Source organism: Chrysochloris asiatica, unplaced genomic scaffold (assembly GCF_000296735.1).
Source record: "Chrysochloris asiatica unplaced genomic scaffold, ChrAsi1.0 scaffold00244, whole genome shotgun sequence".
Taxonomy (NCBI): Eukaryota; Metazoa; Chordata; class Mammalia; order Afrosoricida; family Chrysochloridae; genus Chrysochloris; species Chrysochloris asiatica.
In genome coordinates this window covers 614,259-634,926 of record NW_006408762.1, presented here as the reverse complement: position 1 = coordinate 634,926, position 20,668 = coordinate 614,259, and the positions used below count along the sequence as shown (strand labels likewise).

General features: G+C 33.1%; 1 protein-coding gene across 1 annotated transcript in view; it reads right to left on the bottom strand.

The window, feature by feature from the left end:
- Positions 1-12,345: 12,345 nt before the first annotated feature.
- Positions 12,346-20,668, bottom strand: part of LOC102834381 (protocadherin-11 X-linked-like) — a 124,424-nt gene continuing 116,101 nt past the window's right edge. Inside the window, exons 2-3 of the mRNA XM_006873510.1 lie at positions 16,649-19,141; positions 12,346-12,681 (exon numbers count right to left, since the gene is read on the bottom strand). Coding sequence (XP_006873572.1) covers positions 12,637-12,681; positions 16,649-19,141 — 2,538 coding nt within the window. The 3' untranslated portion in view covers positions 12,346-12,636. The remainder of the gene's footprint in view (positions 12,682-16,648; positions 19,142-20,668) is intronic.

Genomic DNA, 20,668 nt, shown 5'->3' with positions numbered 1-20,668 from the left:
AAAGTGGCAGTTCAAGCACACCAGCCACTTCTTATAAACCTTACACAGGGTCACTATGAGTCAAAATGGACTCAAAGGCACCTAACAACAACAAGGAGGTATTGGGTGCTCAGTTCCAGATCCTCCATAATAAAGTGAATACCACAACTTGTTTTTGGTTTCTCAGAGCTTACAAATGTTATGTATACATTATACTGTGCAATGGCATTATTAAAAGGTCTTAAATATTATGAGAATTACAAAAATGTGAGTCACAAAGTGATCACAAACTGTTGGAAAAATGGCATCAATAGACTTGATTGACACAGAATTGCCAGAGTCAATTTGTAAAAAACACAGTATCTACAAAGCAAAACTCAAAAGAGATAATCTCTACACTATATGCATATATTTACATATAACATTTGAGGCCTGGTGTGGCACTGTAGGATAAGCACTGAACTGTAAGGTCAGTTTGAACCGCAAGGTTGGTAGTTCAAACCCACCAGCCTCTCCTCAGAAACCTTAAGTTATTGTTGTTGTTGTGTGCCGTGGAGTCGGTTCCCACTTATAGCAACCCTGTATAGGGTTTCCGAGGCTGTAAATCTTTACCGGAGCAGAAAGCCTCATCTTTCTCCCGCGGAACAGCTGATAGTTTCGCGGTTTGCAAAAACCCTATAGAGGGTCGCTATAGTTTGTAAACAACTCAACAGCACTTGCCAACAACATATATTGTTGTTGTTATGTGCTGTAGAGTAGGTTCCGACCCATAGCGACCCTGTACAGGGTTTCCGAGGCTGTAAATCTTTAAGGGAGCAGAAAGCCTCATCTTTCTCCCACGGAACAGCTGGTAGTTTCAAACTGCATAACATTCTACATATTGCCTAACGCAGTATATAAATTAGGTTTACTAGCCTCTTTGTGTTGGAAAAATATAGCCGGAATGCTCCTTAGAAGCCAGAATGGATAGATTTCATGGACATATTGTCAGGAGGGACCAATCCCTGGAGAAAGACATCATGCTTGATAAAGTAGAGGATCACTGAAAAAGAGGAAGACCTCCATTAAGATGGATTGGCACAGTGGCAGCAGCAATGGGCTCAAGCGTAGCAATGATTGTGAGACTGGTCAGGACTGGGCAGTGATTCATTCTATTGTGAATAAGATCGTTATCATTTGGTGCTCACTCACCAGCACCTAATAACTGTCTCTCTGTATATGGACTGTATCAGATGAACAAATGCCTTAAGTTTTTATTCTGAAACTTTTTGATCAAAATAGCAGAAATACTTTAAAAGTTTGCTAAAGTTAATAATGTAACAGAAATGTTCTGGAAATAGTTGGAAAAGTTATATGACCTAGTTGTTTATTTGAAGGATTTTCATTTTATACGAACTAGGTGAGGTTAAAGATAAGAAGCAGTAAAGATATAGGGGAAAAGGATACCATATTAGCTTATCTAATTTGTAACTAAATCAGTTAGCATTTTATCATGGTCTCATTGATATTAAAGTACCAGTAATTTGTATTAAAATTATTTGTATTCTTGTTTTACTGTTGCACTTCTACTTTACTGGCCTTGGTCTACTTGTTTTGGAAGTCGGCAAAGAATTCCTTTAAACGGAACAAGTGTTCAGTATAATTGTGTTAAACTGTATCAAATTATGGAGGCTTCAAATGGATGTCATGGTCAGGGAAGTAGGGGCAGTAGGTTTGACAAAAATTGGAATTCTTAGAGTGGTGAAAGATAAGGGTGAAAAAGTTGACCTGGTTAAGTTTGACATAACCTTGGAAAATATAGCAATTAATGATTTACTTTATTTGCAATGGGGAAGGACTTGGAGGCTTTTGTCTTAAACTTCACTTGATCAGATTTGTGTTTTAGAATACTCTGGGTACAGGTTAGATACTAAATTGGACAGATGAAAATAGTAAGTAGGCAACCTGATACCAACGTAATAGGTAACTGATAAAAAAGATCTGAAATAAGAAATTGAAAAGAGAGCAAAAGTGAGAAGTATTTTATTAGAGGTGAGATGAATAGGAATGCTTTGTGACTGTGGAGAGGGACGTGTTGTTTAACTATAAAATGTTTTGTAAATTGTTTTAACACTCATGGAAACAGTCAAAAAATCAAATGACAAATTACATTAGGCAAATCTGAGGCACAAGACTAAGGTGTGCCTGTCCTCATAGTATTTTCAATAGCCATGTGAATAAAGAAGAACCTAGAAGAATTGATGCATTTGAGTTATGCTGTTGAAGAAGAATATTAAAAGCACCATGGACTGCCAGAAGAACAAACAAATCTGTGTTGGATGAAGAACAATCAAATTCTCCTTAGAAGCCAAGATGGCCAGACTTCATTTCTCATATTTTGGTCATTATTATCAAGAGTGATCTGTCCCTGAAGAAGGACATCATGCTTGGTTGGTAAAGTGGGGGGCAGAGACAAAGAGGTACAGTCCTCATGAGATGGATTGGCACAGTAGCAGCAACAATGGGCTTGAGCATAGCAGGAATTGTGAGGGTGGTGCAGGACCCAGGGAGATGGCAGTGTTTCATTCTGTTATACATAGGGTTGCTATGGGTTGGAACCAAATTGACGGCATGTAACAATATCAAATTGTTTTAGTCTGCATGCTTACTCAGAAGTGAAGGATTCAGATTTCATGAAATTTGAAATGAGTGTCTAATACATACAAGGTTGTTTGCTATTCATGTTCTTTTTCTCCTCTAGCTTTCATACACACATTATGATAAAAACCTGAGGTTTTAAATTTTTTTGCTTATACTTTTTTTTCTTTTCTTTTCTTATTTTAAAGCCTGATATAATCAGGTATTGCTAAATTGAAAAAGTGAAAGAAAATTTTACCAATATACTCTCAGTTAAACTCATGGGGACGGCGTTTTACACATTTAGGAATGAAGAACCTTGATTGCTCTATCTCCCTACATCCTTCACTTTAATCACCATCATTCTCCACATTCTCTTGCTAATATCAAGTGTTTAATAAATATTTGACAAATTTCCATTAAACGCATAGTAACTCCATTATCTAGCATGTTTTATCAAATACCAAACCAAACCTGTTGCCTTTAAGTAGATTTAGACTTTTAGCAACCACATAGAATAGAGTAGAACTACCCTATACAGTTTCCAAGGTTGTATATCTTTTAAAATGCAGGATACCACATCTTTCTCCCATGGAGCAGTTGGTGGTTTCAAATAGCCAACCTTTTGGTTAGCAGCTGAGCACTTATTTATTGTGCCATAATGGTTCCTTTTATCAAATATAATAGTTAAGAAATAATACCACATTCCTAACACCAGTCAAAGACTCCGAGTACAACAAAATGCACAGAATTGAAACTTTAGTAAATATGATTAACTTTTATTTTCCTGACTGCCTTGAGATAATTTAAAAATTTTAAATATCAGTTAACTTACAAGGTTGGTGAACAGAAATGTTAATTTATTAAAGTTCTGGTTAACACAATACTAGGTAATGAGTTATGTCCTACAGAATTGTAAAACATTAAGGTGCTAAAAATTATTTTAGTATCATTGATGACATAAAAGATGTTGGTAACCTCTGTTAACAATAAACACTACAAAAAATAACTGAAGTAGAGTAGAGAGTGAAGCGTTCAACTGATAAGAAGAGAAGGCACATGCATGAGTACATCCACAATTGCAGATAATACCCACTTGACCTGGCTTCAATGGCTGGATGATCAGAGCTGAAACAGATGAAGAAAGAAGAGGGAAAAAAGAATAATTTGATACAATTTGATGAACTTGACATACACCTATGGAAGCACTAGCTCAAAAGAGTGAACAAATCTTCACAGTGAAGATCATTCCCACCTCCTCCGCACACGGAGAGGACAGGGATGGGCAACTTGGACATTGGCTACCCAGAATGGGGGGAGGGGGGCGCTACAGAGGCAAGAAGTGACTGGTTTACAAGCTTTTAAGAGGAAACTTAGATCTAGAGGGCATGGAGTAAGGTAGAATCTCCACTGAGTAGTATACATTCTGCCTAGTCGGAGCTGATGGAAGGAGATGCGGATAGGTCTCTTGTGATACAGTTGTGAATAATTGTTATCAGGACTGATTGTAAGGGCTGGAAATGTAAAGGTAGACGTTTTGAGGCAAAGGGAGGGGAGTGATTAATCTTGCAGTCTAGGAGCGGAGGTTCCTGGAACCATCAAAGGAGAAGAGTGGAGAACGGAACACTACCCAGAGAAGCAGTGATGCCAGGGATGGAGACAGAGACGATGACATGGGGAGATGGAGCAGCTGGAGACTTTGGACGCAGAGAGGGAGAGGGGCGGTATGCAGACGACTGGGGGGGTGGGCAGGCTTGCGGGGTATTCCCTTTGGCTAATGGATGATGCATGGAAGGGATTGTAATCATGGCAAGGAAATGATATACGACGGGATCAACGTCAATGTGAAGCTGATGTCCTTCCATGAAAATTAACACATAATTTACAATAAAACATCAAACATAAATTTAAAAAATATCTGAATGTGTATTCTTTGGAATGCAGAAAAAGCTTTATTTATAGGCATTTCACGTTACACAGATTACACACACTTTATTCAATGAAATTACATAAAATACAACCAGTTGTTAGTTTATACACATATTCCAGTTGAAAAATGTTCTATAATATTCATTGTAATGTATTCACACAAAAATCTACTTATTCTTTTTGCAATTACAGCTACTTCTTAGAAAGCACAAACACAATTTTAAAACTGACTTCATGGATATCCTTGTCTTTATATCTTCACAATATTAATGATATACAACTTTACTTTTAATGTACACATATGCCTAATGTAAAAGCTGGACCTATTCTTATAAATAGTCCCATGATTTATGATAAATCATTGTTTACATTGAGGTGTTTAAAAAATGTATTTGTGTAACAAATCTACATAAATACATATGCATGTTTGTATTATATAATTCTGGCAACTTTATCTCATAGCCTTTTGATGAAAACAAATAAATGTACAAAATTGCAGTCATATGAAACTACAAATCTAAGATTATACAAAGCACTATCCAAGAACTCATAGTATATTTCTTTTTTGTTTTCATAGGTATTCAAATGAAATATGAGATTAATGCAAAGGAAGATTGGACTTTTAAATACATATTTTAATATACCAACTGATCAGAAGGTGGTGGTTACTAGAGAAGAAATCATCTGTGATGTTTACATGAGTGTGTGTATGTAAGAGAAGTAGAATCTACACTAGTGCTTAGATTTTCTTTTGTTTTTAAGTGCTGTCCAACTCATAGCAACCTGTATAAGGTTTCCAAGTAGTTTTTTTTCATGTAGTTTGTTTTGATGTCATTCAATTTCTAATCATTTAGAAAAAAGAGAAACTTTATAAAGAAAAACACTACAGTTATATTGCAGACAAAATATTTTGATTAAAAGGAAAAAAATATGTATGAGCAGTTGCAATAAAAGAAAGATAACATGTAGGATAACAAAGAATATGAGATGACTATATGCTGGGGACAGCATACGCAGACCCTGGGTTGATCAGTGGCAGCCCCATTAAAACACCTCTGAATATAATCAGTTTAACCCAGATGCTCTCCTTCCTCCTGAAAGTATATAGGAATATTAAGAACAATGTAGCATTTTAGGTATAGATAAATGAAGCCCGGTGCCTGAGATCTTGCTCACAAACAAAAGTTTGCAAAGTATACAGAGTCAGCTTGGCTCCTTTCAGGAACCTTGCTTTATGTTATGTATCCTTAAGAAACCACACATTGCTACTCTAGATCATTTAAGCCTAAAAGTTAATATATAACAGCTTGATTGAACCTTTTTTTCTGTAAAAGTAAAAGTTAGATTGTTAAGAAAAACTATGAAAATATCTTAAAAGTTGTTCCTGTGAATCATTATGTCCTGTTTTGAATGATTAATCACATTTCACTTCCGTATCCTGTCTTAATCACATCCTCCCTTTGTGACATCCTCCCTGAGTGAATTATATCCTTCCTTTGTAACAAATCCCTCCCTAAAAAAAGAGAATAAAAGGCTGAGGTAGAGTAAGTTCTGCAGGCAATGCTGTGCAATGCTAGGCAAAATGTTTGCAAATCTGTCTACCTGCCAGCTTGCATCATATCTGTGTGTTTGTCTTTTTTGTATATATTTCGTCTCTCTTTTTCTCTATCACTTTCGCCACCAGATCTCCCTTCTTCGTGACACCCACACTTCCTTGTCTTGGCGGGACCCTGACATAGGACCTCAACAACTATAGTTTGGAGTTGAGGCAAAAAAGCGTAAAAAAGAGATAACTTTAAAAATGTACAAGCACAATCTTTGAAAGCGTCAATTTTAACAACTTAAAATTATATCATTTTTTCCTGCTAGAAATTTGACAAACAAAAATATGCACACACACATGCAAATGTGTTTATTATGCACGTACTAAACTCAATATTTTAATCCCATTTTATTTGTTTCTTATGCATCACATTAAAGTTAATTTCCTTCTGAACAAAATTAGTTATATTAACTTCTAGACATGAGTTTGGTATATTAACCTTTCATTTTTATACCTAAAAAGGCTTAATTTCTAAACTTTTTGCTCATTTGGAAATAGATGTGTGTGAAATTATATGTAGATGTTATGCACATGACTATATATATATATTTGTAGCACCATGTGGATTTTTATGTCTAGATTCAGATAATGATAATTTTATATACTATGTTAAACTTTTATCTATTTAATTGAAACTAGTGCAATATTATACAATATTGTTAGAGTTTTGTCTTTAAAAAATCAAATAATTTAGTCAGCCAGACAAAAATATGCCCACGTTTAGTGAAAATGTATTTTACCTCCAGATGTTTTGGTATCATGTAGATACACACATGAAGTCTATCTGGAAGATAACTTAGCACCATCATACCTGGTTGTGTGAAGAAAATATAATTATTCAATCTGAACATCAGAAAGAATGTATATAATATTTTCAAAAAAAGGCACCTAATACGTAGATCTGAGTTTCAAATGATCAAATGAATTAAAATAATGAAATAAACTCTCTTACATATGAGGTCCTAGACTACCTTCCCCAAATCCATGCAAATTTCACTTTTATGTGTTTGTTTCCAGCTTATATATGAGGCTGTGTTTGGTTTCCATGGCAAAAAGTTGGTAAAATTTATTTTACGCTTTTAGTTATACCAAATTTCATTTGTGACATGGAATAATTAGTTGAAATGCATGTTTGAATTATTGGAAATCTTTTTATATAAGTTAACTGTTTATGACTAGTCCTCTTTATTTATAGTGTAGCATTTGGATCTTGATGATCTGCATTAATTTTGAAATTGAAGTTGGAACTAACACATAATAAAATAAGCAAAGGCATTTTAAAGCTTAATTTATACATATTTGAAAATCATATTCCTCCCCCGAATTGCATATTTGTTTATTTTTAATTATCAATGGACAGATGAAAAACAGAATTATTTAAACATTTCTAAATATTTAATGAAAACATTCTTCTATTATATAATATTTCTGCCAAGTATTGAACATCAAGAATGAAAACCTTTTTTTAAAGTTAACTGCATTTGAAATAAATTAATGAAAAATTCATTGATAGAAGGATAAGAGAAAAATGTAAATATTTCTAGAAAATCCATTGAAATGTTACATTTGCATTACTTTAGTTTAATTATTTATCTTAAACCTAATGAAATGTGATATTCCACTTGACCAAAAAAATGTCTTATTTGTCCTGGTTTGCTGGTGGAAAATTAAATATAATCACTTCAAAATGAAAATTTAAAGCAATTTCAACTGAGAATGTCTAGAACACAAAAAAAAATCAAAAACATAAAAGAGTTGGTTATGAAAATTTCTGGAAATAATTAAGTAGGTTGGTAGTTCTAAGAAAATTTTACAGAAATGTATATGGCTTTTTTATTCTTTTTATAACCAAGCTTTTTCATCAAGTCTTAATGTTTTCACTAAAGGTAGGTTAGTTGCATGATGAAAATATAAACCATACCTCTTTCTTTACATTATAAACATATCAAGCTATGTATTACATGAATTTCTTCATTCATACATCTATAAATATAAACAATATTCATAATAAAGAAGCCAGTCATCAATGCATAAAAAATCTTCTGTGTATAATTTATAATATAAAAGAACAAAATAATTCTGTAATTTTAAAACATACCACTTACAGCAGATATAGAGCCTTCAAGCAATTACTAAGTGAGGTTAAATTTTCAAAAAAGGAACTTACTGATTTAACTTGAAATAATACCAAATAATTAAAATTTTTTTCATCTAAAATTTACTAAGATTTTCTACAATGGATTTATATTACATGTGAAATAGATATAAAAGCCTATGACTACTCTAAAATTTAAAAATCTAATTTGAATTCTAAATACCACATTCAGCCACAGAGGTCATGTATGAATACCAGTAATGCATGGAAAACAGTAATTCTTTATAAAACAATAATTATATATAACATATATAACTTAATATCACAGCATATCTGAATATGTTAAAAATCTAATTCTAAATAATATGTTAAGTAGAGAAACAAAAGCCAAGCTTCATAAAATCTAAGAAAGCCTGTCTGTTATGCAAGAGCACCTATAGGAAGCATTTAAAGAATGTGGCTTAAGTTCATAAAAGATCACACTAACTGGGATCAAGATAGAAGGTCCTGGATAGAATGGGAGGGAAAACAAACAAACAAACAAAACATAAAACACCATTTTAAAATCATGAAAAAGACCAGATAGAACCCACAGACTTTAGCCCTTAAACACATTTCAAATATGGAATAGAACCCCCTACTCCCCACCCCACACATACCCAATCCCCCACTCCACCCTCCAGGGATCAATTTTTAGTGAAGCAATAGACAGGTTTATAGTATGAAGGATAAGCCCAGAAGGAACAAATTCCTAGAATATAATCAACCGTCTGACACCAAATGGGCAACATTTGTAAAAAAGACTCAGGAAGTGGTAGAGAAGGAGAAGGAAAAATGAAAACAGGGAACACAGGGAGGAAGTGGCAAGAGTATGGTTCTACTGTGAGGATTGCAACCAATATCAGGAAACAAAATGTATATTAACTGTTAGATGGAAAACAAAAAGATTTGCTCCTCTTCTAGGATTTCTGTTTAGGCCAGGCTTCATATCACTCCTAGCTAAATACATGACTAAAAATCTAATTCAACAATGATAAGTGCATACAGCAAAACAGTGTTTTGTTTTGTTTTTTTTTAAGCATTATTTTGTGTAGAAATTTAAAGATTTTATCCAAAATAGTTGTTGGGTGATTTAATATTATTTCAGCTTGAAAATTGTAAACCATATGTATTTGCCTTGATAATGTGGATAGGGTGATTAACAGAGAAAACAAGCAAAAACGGAAATATAAATTAATTGAAGGAATAAAAATTGTTTCATATTTTAAAGATACAAACCATTGAAAATTAAAATAATTTAAGAATCTAATGGCTAAGGATTAAATTTTATAGAATTAAGTACTTTTATATTTAAAGTAAAAGGAAGGAATGTATTTCACAGAACTGTTTTCTATTTATGCACTCTGGATTTTAATCAAAATAACATTTCTTTGATTGCTTGTAGTATACAATATATTGTGGTACATCAGTTATTTGTCTACTTGTGATCCAATATATAAAATATTGATAAATTCACTAAAAATGTATTTCTCTTACCTATGATGACTAGTTTTTATATTTGTCTTCCTTTTGTCTTTCCCTATTCACTTATTAGAATAAGAAACAGAAAGACTATTAAGGGCACATCACTGAGAATATTCCAGGATGCCAATGATGCCAACACAAGAGGTCTCTGAGACCTTCTACACTAAACATGTAATAATAACAACAATTAAAGGTGTCACTAAATCAATGCATAAGAATAAGCCAAGTTAGAAATCTGTATTTTTCTCCACTATAGCTTTTATGGAAAACTAGTTTCTATGCCTTACTGTATTTTTCTCCAATGGTAATATTATTCATTCAAGCATAGGTGAAGATAAATCAATTACATTCAATATTCAAAGACAGAATGCACTTTCATTTGTGGACTAATTTTAAATTTGGTTAAATCTAAATCATCATTGTTTATATTGATAAGTATTTATATTCACCATAATAAGAAGAGTTTGGTGTTCACACCATCGACTTAGCTTGTTTATGTTAAGCTTTAGTCCAGAGAGTAAGACAGAAAACAAGTTAGAAATTCTAGTCTCAGAGAATCTGCATTCTGAGAAATGGAATCATTTGCAGCTTCCAAAATAAAGTTTCTGTTTCATCCTCTGTTGAGATAACACTCAAAAAACTACTGAGGAATGCATTAAGAGATTATAGATAAGTATTTCAAGGCATTCTCATCTTCTTGCATCAAGTATGCAAATGAGCAATTGGGAATTTTTCTTATTACAGCCATCAATGAATAGGTCACTAAGGTGTAAAATAAAAAAGGTATTCGCTCTTAGTTTACAGAACATTCAAACAAGGACAGATGAGGGCTGTCACTATAGAACAATATTAAAAGTACATTTATATAAAAAGCATATATTTAAATTGTCATGAAGCCATGGCAGTATATTATGAAACATCTGAAATGCTGACTCCTTCTCTTAGGTATCACAAATTTATTCAAAATGAAATTAAAATTATGGACTTCAGAACACCCTACTATTAGTACATCTTGATACTTGCAAGATAGTGACTCTAGGAGTATATGAACTTGGCTAGATTTTGACATACTTTAGAATGATTTGAGTTAAATATAAGTATCTGTCAAGAAGAAATTGGGAGGAATTGTTCAGTTCCAATAACTTGTCAAAAGGTAAATTTTAATTTTAAGCTTTTTTTTTATAACAGTATTATAAGTATATAATACAATATTCTAACTGACATGACATTTTTAATTACCATTAAAAATAGTTACATTCACAATCATCATAGTGAGAAACTAAAGAGCCAGATAGCAAGTAAGTTCAAGGAACATCTCTGGAGGTACAAGGGTTCTGTATTATCAACAAAAACACTGAATTTTAATCTAAACCTATTCAAAATGATACCTAGACATCAAATATCCAATAATTTAAAATGTTAAATAGAACATATAACTTTTCTAAATATCGTTGCAGCAAAGAAGACTTCAATTAATAAGCTAAATTTAATGCACACACATAATAGACCAAATCTATTCACATTTTCAAGTTTAAATTACACCCTTTTTACAAGGTAAAAATATTTAATTTTATTCAATTAAGAATTTGAATTAAAAGTCAGGGAACATAGACATTATGTTACAATTAGGAGGGTCATTTATACTCCCTTTTCATCCCAAGAAATCATGACTTTTTAGGAACTCTGTTAGTAATGTTGTTGTTGTTGTTAAGTGCCGTCGAGTCAGTTTCGACCCATAGCGAATGTTAGTAAGGCATAAATAGCTAAGGATTATAGTTTAAAATTGGAACACACCATACTTGTCTAAATAAAATATAATGCATTCCCAATTAAAGAAATGCATTCATTTGTACAGAAAATAAGTTAATCTATATACTGTGAAGAGAGTTAATTTTAAATGGCAAATTATTCAATACAATAAAATATGCATAGTAATTCAATGCTAGAGAAATAAAACAGATCTATTTAGATGGAAATCTAGTACCTTAGGCAGTTTTTAAAATTAAGATGTAATCTTTAAAAAAAATCTTACCTAAATCCTTGTTTCTTACCCTAATGATTAGAGTTTTACTTCATAATTTAAGAAACATCAAATGTTTTCAAAATATGAGGGAGTATAAAGAACTTTACATTCTTCTTTTCATAGATAAAAAATTAGAAAAAAACCTATTTCAGTATTTATTTTTAAAAAAAACAAAACAACCAGAAACATGATTACAACAAAAATAAATTTTAATGATGCAAGTGGAACAAATGACTACAATCAACATAAAAAACCCCAATAAGATTATTTTAATGTTATCCAACTTTTAAACAGAGTGACAACTAATTATAGTCATTTCTTAACAACACTATAGTAGTTAACATTTTCATGAAAATGAATTGAAGTTTTTTGGCTTGTATTTATTAAAATTTTGAGTCTTAAAAAAAAATATCTTGCCCTGTATACCTTTCAGAAAGATAGCATGGATAGTTCAGCTTCATTTCAAAACCCCGGAGATGATGTTTAACTCTTCATCAATCAGACAGGGCAAGTAACTCCATTTTTCATGTTTGATATATTAATATTGCATATACCAGGACAGTATATAAGTGCATATTATACAACATCACAGTTGTTGCCATTCAGAGCAAGCAAACAGAGAAACAGCATGACAAAACTGTTTGATTTTTAAAACTGCATTGTTTCTTCCATAGATTTTACATTTTAATTGCCAGATACCATCTAAAGTAATCATAAGATTTAATGGGAAATTCATTTTAAAGTGGTTTTGTTTTGGTTGCTTTCATAATAGAAAATTCATATCACATATCTTAGTCAAATTTTGAAATCACAAATCATTGTAATCTTTTTTTGGAAGGGGAATGAAATTATGTTGTTCCTAGAAAGTTATATCTCACTGCAGATTTCAATAGTTGATGTCCTGGAATCAGTCTAGGACAAGAAAAATAACATGTTATCAAAATCAATGATTGTGTTGTAGGAGTCTTAGTTGCCAAGTATGTTACATGGCTAAAATTCACATTACAAAAAAAATAGATGCATAGAATTAATGTTACATAATTTAACTAAGGTGAATGCTAATCCTATTCTCCAAGCTAACTCTGTCTGCTGTAACCATTTTGGATCCAGACACAATACTTACAGCATAGTTACATACATGTGTATCTTATAAGCAACCCAATCTTCCACTGTTCTTTATATGCCCATTTCTGCAATTACAATACTATTACAACTCCAATTATAGAAATGTTCAAGGATTCTTTTTTAAATGAAGTTCTTCAAAATATATATCCATGACTATGACTGGTACATAAAAGGCCACCTAAAAAGGATACTTTAAACAAATGGTACTTTCAGTTTTACTTTCTTCTCTATGTTTCAAATGTATAACCTTCATAGTCTTTATAAAGACTTGCTGTTGTAAGCAAGATTTCATTTTGGAAGTATATTTTGTTTATAATTATCAAAATTTATTAAAAAAAAAAAAAACTATATTTATGGTATGTCTAGGGTCATACCAAACAAAGAACTCTGGTAGCGTAGTGGTTACGAATCAGGTTGCGAGCCGCAAGGTCAGCAGTTCGAAACTACCAGCTATTCCGCGGGAGAAAGATGAGGCTTTCTGCTCCAGTAAAGATTTACAACCTCGGAAAACCTAGGCAGGGTCGCTATGAGTCGGAACTGACTCCACGGCACATAACAACAACAACCAACCAACCAAATGATATCTGCTTTTTCTGAAACACTAAAGGTGTTCATAAAAGGAAATCTATAGATTAATTTTCTTAAATCTTATGTTTCTCATTTCTAGTACAATATGCACAAAAATGCCTTCTAAAATAAGTATAGAAATTTACACCAAAAAGAGTATCATATCCCCACGTATAGATGGCTTCATGAAATATATACATCCAAGAATTTAATAAATGCTCTTCCCTCCTCCATCCCCCACTTCAGGGCGCTAAAGTCAGGGGAAAAAAAATCTACAGAAAAGTATTTTCTGTTTCTAAAAAATAAAATTTCTGATAAACCTCCTTATATCTTAAAGCCTACTTAAAACTACTTTATTTCTCCACGTTCATATTTCTATTCATTTGGATAAACTATAAACAGCAGTTTAAACCATCTTCTCAAAAATACATTGCTCACTTTGCATAATATTGATTGGAATATTTCTGCCTTCTAGTAACAGTAATATTTTCTCCCACTGTCAGAATTCCCTTAGAGAACAACTGATTTGTATTGTATTGGATAATATTTTCTCCATTTTGTATGATGTTTCTTTAAAAAGAAGACACCTACTGTATTTAAAATTTTAAATATACAGTGTCTTTTTCAGTGATTACTTATCTTGTTAGCATTCTGCAAAGTCAGGGAATATAAGATGCCTCTTCTGGAATTAATCACAAATGGAAGTGTATACAGAAAAGGTGAAGAACATTGCAAAAGTAGCATGAAATATAAAGGTTCAAATTATTTTTAGTATCATATTAATGTGTTTAAATTCACCAATTTATTTTCAGAAGATAGTAGTAAATATGAAAGAATTATGAACCAATGACATAAAATCCAATATTTGCTTATTTTTTAAGATATGAAACATTTGACTAAGTCATCTTAGAACCAACCCACTGATTCTAAAATAATCTTTTAAGTTGAAAAGACTAAAAATAAATAAAAATTTATTCATATTAGCATTTATTTTTCATATTGTCCTCATGATTTCGTGAGGCCATTTGTGAAGTGTTTAGGACAAAGTCTCTTAGCTAAATAATACCAAATGCCATCATGAAAAGCTATTGACTTTATTGAATTTTTAAGTATTATAAAATGTGAAGAAACTAAAAGAATAAAATAGTTATTAAATATTTAAATGACTTTTCATCCATGTGTTGCTTACTACATACTGATATGTTACAGTAAAGAATACATAGCTCATAAAACTTCTTTTTATAAAATAGTTGCAACTAAATTTTGCTGTTTAACTAGCTTCATGAACCAATCCATTAAAAATGATGATCTGCAAATGTAATTCACAAACCCCATTCTTTGTATACTATTTTTTAAACTGTTCACATAGTTAGCACTGCAGATAGTTGTATTAGGATACACAACACACATTAAGTGTTAAACATAAAGGATGCTTTTATCTCAATTTCTTTACCTCAAATATCCAGTACTCAGAAAAATAACGGTAAGAATTATGTAATTAGAGTGCTCTTTTGAATGGTTACATGTAAGCAAAAATACACCCTGAGGAGATGTTATGCATCTATTAAGTTTGTCACTTATCTACCTAGGCTGGGGAACATGGGTTTCATCCGAATTTTAGGGGTAAACAATGTCTTGTAATCTCGTGTAAAGCATTAACAGAAATCCTCCACACAAGTAACAAGGTTCTATTTTGCCGTTTGCAATAGCATTAATTATAGACCTCTTACAGTCAAATTGCTATCATAAATTAGTTAGGCTATTACATGCATTGTGTTTAAACACACAAAGAAAAGTTAATATCATTAAATAATTTAACTATGCATATATTTGAATGTCCTTGGTTCTGAAAGTCATTTCTAAACCTTTGGTGAACTATTTTCATTCTTGTCTTGACCCCAGATAGACTTTTATACTGTCTGTATCATTTGTTGGGACTTCTGGTATGGAGCTGTAGTATCACCACTGGACTTTAAACCACAAGGTCAGCAGTTCAAACCTACCAGCTGCTGTTTGGAAACCCTATACAAGGTCACTATGAGTCAACCGCACTTAACAACAACATCTTTCGGTGAGAGGAAACCTATTTTGACTTTCACATTGCTAGTATTTTTTTAAGCCTAAATAATTGAGATTAAGACACATACACAATAATAAAATCAACAGGTGGCATGATTTCAAGAGAATAAAAGTGTAGATAAATTCCATCACTTGACTTCATTAAGAAAACAACCAAAATTAAATTATTTATTTATTATTCAATAATTTTTTTCTTTTTCATTTTCCTCATGGAATACAGATAAAAATCACTGTGCAAACGTTCATTTTCTTAAATTGATTTTATTATTTTGCCCCAATTTTTCCTGTCTTAATTTGCCCATATTTTCCTTCATGACCATTATATAAAGCAAACATATTTCTTTTTTCTCTGGTTATTATCTCATAAGAATGCCTGCTGAAGGGCTCTAAGAAACTTGCATAAATATGCAAATATGTAGACAGATATCCATAATTAATAAGGGCTCTATTATATATGTATATTTATTTCATTCTCTGTCTTGAGAAGGAGAACGAAAAGCACTTTTTCTTATTCCATTCTTGTTGTATTATATGAATTAAGATAAATTTTATAAACAAAAATGATGATGGGTTCCTAACTTGAAAATGACACTGTTTTTCTTTGTGTGGGCATTGGAGGTTTGGGGGTAAGCTGATCCCTTGATGCTATTTAGACACTTTGAGTAGACACAGATTTTTTCTATGTGAATCTGGAATTCTCAACATCATTAGTATTAAAAGATAGTCACCAGATAATGAAAACAATTACTGAGCTGCACCTAGCCCAGACTTTCTGAAACTAATGCCCATAAAGGTATTGACTGAGGACCAGATTATAACCATCTTTGATTTAGATTTTCCAGTATATTCTCTAGGAAAAAGGATCATATGCCATCTACAGACAAAACTGCTCCTATTATAATCATCATTCAACACCCAATTTTCCTAAATCTTCAGTCATTCTACTTTGATTTTCTACCAAAACTAAAAGAATTCAAGTATCTATTTGGATAATTCTTTAAAATATAACCTCCTGTTCTCTATTGAACTCAACAGATTCTAAAAAGCTTTACTTCAAATTAAAATCATAAATAAAGTTACAAAAATCTCAAAAACTTGGATTACCTACCGGTCTGGTGTGTACAGAGACAGGGGTCTTAAAGGTTGTCACTGGATAGCTGCATTCAGAAATGCTGTAAGGATCAGAACTGCTGGAGGAACATTTGGAGATGGAATCGCAGGCCACAAACGTATTATCAAGAGGCAGTTCCTGGATTATGTGATGCTTCGAATTGAGAGGAGTCTCAGGCTGGATTTGGAAGGCAGGCTGTGGAGAAGCAGATTTGTAATGGTGGGCCAAATCAGGGCTATCAGGCTTAAAAGTAATAGGTGTAGCTCCCCAGTTATAGGTGCCCATGGCTTGCTCTTCCAGTTCAATGGGAAGGTCTAGTGTGACACTATTTCCATCAGTGTCAACATCATTTGTCTTAGTTTCTTCAATAGTGACAAAGTTAAGCAGCAGGTTCTTAGGGGTATGTTTTTTCTTCTTCTTCTTTTTCTTCATCATTATCATCTGTCTATTTTCCGGATTTGGAGTAACCCATTCTGAATTCTGCTTGTTTTTCTGGGCAGCTTTAAGGTGTGGGGACTGGCGACATCTTACTACAGCAGTGATAAATATTATTAAGACGACAGTTATGGTGCCAGCAACAATAGCAACCATGATCTTGACATAGTCACTGGTTGGTGAAGATGCATCAGTTGTCTCAATATTTTGGGTCACTGGTTTTTCAATGTTTTTGTGCACCAGTTCATGTAACAGCGTAGCATTGGTCACTGACTCATTCATGAATAGATTAACTATTATGATATTGAAGAGAGAATCAGGTTGTCCTAAATCTTTAGCTTGGATTATCAGTCTGTGTAAACCAAAATCAGAAACAACACATTTCTCCTTCAATGTAATGTTGCCAGTTGTTTGATCAATTATAAACAGACCTTTTGTATTCCCTCCTACAATACTGTAACGAAGCTCTGCATTCAGGCCAGTGTCACTGTCAACAGCAACTACTTTGAAGACCACTGTTCCTGGATCAGTGGATGGTAGAACCAGTTCAAAGGAGTAATTGGTAGAAGGAATAACAAAAACTGGTTTGTTATCATTAACATCAACCACATTTATGGTCACTTTGGCAGTTGAAGATTGCGATACCCTACCACCATCCTCAGCCTTTACATAGAAAGTATAGGATTCTTGTTTTTCTCTATCAAATGAAATATTTGGCCGGATGACACCAGTCTGTGGATCAATGGTAAAATCATCATTTATATCTAAAATGGAGAGAGTGACTGCAGAATTTTCTCCATAATCAGGATCAGTTACAGTGATTAGTCCTACTGTGCCATGTATTGGAAGGTTTTCAGGGACATAGAAATTATATTCATTGTGAGTAAAAATTGGGCTGTTGTCGTTCTGATCAAGAACGGTCACTAAGACTGTGGCATTAGCCACCAAGGGTGGCATCCCATTATCCTTTGCCAGAACTGTGAAATAATATTTTTCCTGTTTTTCCCTATCCAGTTTCTTCACTGCAGTCAGAATACCTGTACGATGATCCAGGTTGAATTCAGTTGGAGCATCCACACCTAAGAGGTAATTGATCTCAGCATTATGCCCACTATCTGCATCTGTTGCACTTATTTTTGTCAGTTGGGTGCCAGGAGAGTTATTTTCAGGAACAGAAAGACTTATGAAAGGCTGAGTAAAAACAGGTACATTGTCATTTTCATCTTTCACTCTGACTAGAAGCATGGATGATTGATTCAAAGGAGGTTTGCCAGCATCTGCGGCCAGTAATTTAATGGCATATTCTCGTGTAGCCTCATAGTCAAGATAAGCAGCAGTCTCCAGGAGGAACTGATTACTGAATACTGGCCTTAATCTGAAAGGGACTTCATGATCTGTGAAGCATGTCACCCTTCCATTATGGTCAGCATCCTTATCTGTCACAGTAATAAGGGCAATTTTGGTGTTGAGTGGAGCATTTTCTGAAAGAACCACAGTGCCATTGATTGGATTGATGATGTATCTTATATCAATGGATGGTACATTATCATTCACATCTGTAACATTTACTAGCACCATTGCCCTTGCTGGCATTGATCCACCATCACTTGCCAAAACAAGTAACTTGTGGTTTGGGGATTCTTCCCTATCCAGTGGTTCTTTTATTGTGATAAGTCCAGTAGTAGTGTTGAGGTGAAATAGTCTCATGGCAATGTTGGAGACTAGATTGCTGAAATAGAAGTGAATCTTAGCATTTTCACCTATGTCGGCATCTGTGGCATGGAGCTGTGTGACTGAAGAACCTACAGGAGCATTTTCTGGTATACTGACTTCAATGTCCTTCTCCTTGAAGACTGGGCGATTATCATTTGTATCAGCAACACTTACTTGCAAAATAGCAGTACTAGATCTTTGAGGAAAGCCACCATCTTCAACCTTCACTTTCATCACATATGTATCTTTCTCTTCCCTATCTAACTCCTTTTGAACAATCAATTGTGGCATCTTGTCTCCTTCTGGTGTTTCAATGACATCGAGACCAAATATACTTTGACCCTAGAAAACAGAATGAGACATATTTTAGCAATGTAATTATGAAATGAGACCAATTTTTGCTGTCATTAAGCTCTAGGATCAGCTCAAAAATAAGTGCAAGACTTGGGTTCTAAATCCCAGCTCAACCTATAAGTAAAATTGTAACCACATGCAAGTTACCACTTAATTTCTCTAGGCATTTGTAAAATTAGAGGGTTGTGCTAGAAGATGGTCTGTACCATTTCAGGTTGTAGCATTTTATAGTAATAAATGTATCTCATTATTTACACTATTAAAGTTTTCCAAAGGAAGAAGTATACAGAATTTTATAAATAAATGTCACCAAATTTCATGTAAGTGAAGGTATAGTAAGTGGATGCATTCATGGTTACTCCAAAGGATTTACATTGTTTCTGTAGATTTCAGTTGGCTAAGATGCTGTTTCACTACCAAAAGCATCAAGTATGAAATATGTATCCAACGTATTAACATGTGTATTTGTTATTAAGTATCATTATAGCAATTCTGTATAGGATTTCTGAGGAGCTGGTGTATTTGAACCGATTCTGTGGTTAGCAGTCCAGTACTTAACGTACAGTGCCACACCAGGAATCTAACACATGTACTGTTGTTGTTAAGTGCTGTAGAGTTTGTTCTGACTCATAGTGACCATGTATAGGGTTTCCAAGGAGCCGCTGGTGAGTTTGAAACAAGAACCTTGTGGTTGTAAGTGACCTTGCAGTCCTGTGCTTATACTACTGCACCACACTAGTATATCTACAATGTCTAATAAATGCTCAGAAATATAAACTTGCTTAAATTACAAGGTTTTCATGTTTTTGTTTAAGAACAATTAAAACGGAAATTATCTTGATGTAACAACAAAAAATAATTAACTTTTTAAAAAATGTTATTGTGACTTGGGTGGAGGTTTACAGAGCAGATCATCAGTTTTACATTCCACAAATCACACACATTTTGTGTCATCTCATTGATTACAATCCCCTCAATGTAACATTACATGTTTTTGAAACTGATGTGCTGAAATGTTGAGTAGTAAAATGTAGCTAATTTCTCTTCATGCCCATGGGGTGACAAAATGAGAATTTTGAAAAACAATCATCCCATCTCTGAACTCCAATAAGATAACCTCTATGTAGATAGAAGCTGATCCTGTAAGCTGATTGAGGAGTACTGTTGACTGGCTGTTGGGGGCAGTCCCATACAGTGTGAGTTGTAAGATTTCAACAAAAAATATTAAGATACAAAAGTACTAGAGGGTGAGAAGAAAAGATCACAAGAAGATTTTGGAATTCCTATTTCTATTATATGAATGTTTTATGAATATGTGTGTGCTAATTCTCCAATACATTTTTTTAATAGTTTTATTATGAATTGTGTGATAGTTTAACACGGGAGAACATTAACTTTACATTCATCCTATCATATATCATTACATTGCCATAGTTACAATCCCCTCCATGCATCATCAAAGAACCAAAGGGTACACCCCAAAAGCCTGCCTCCCAGTTGTCAGCACACAGCATG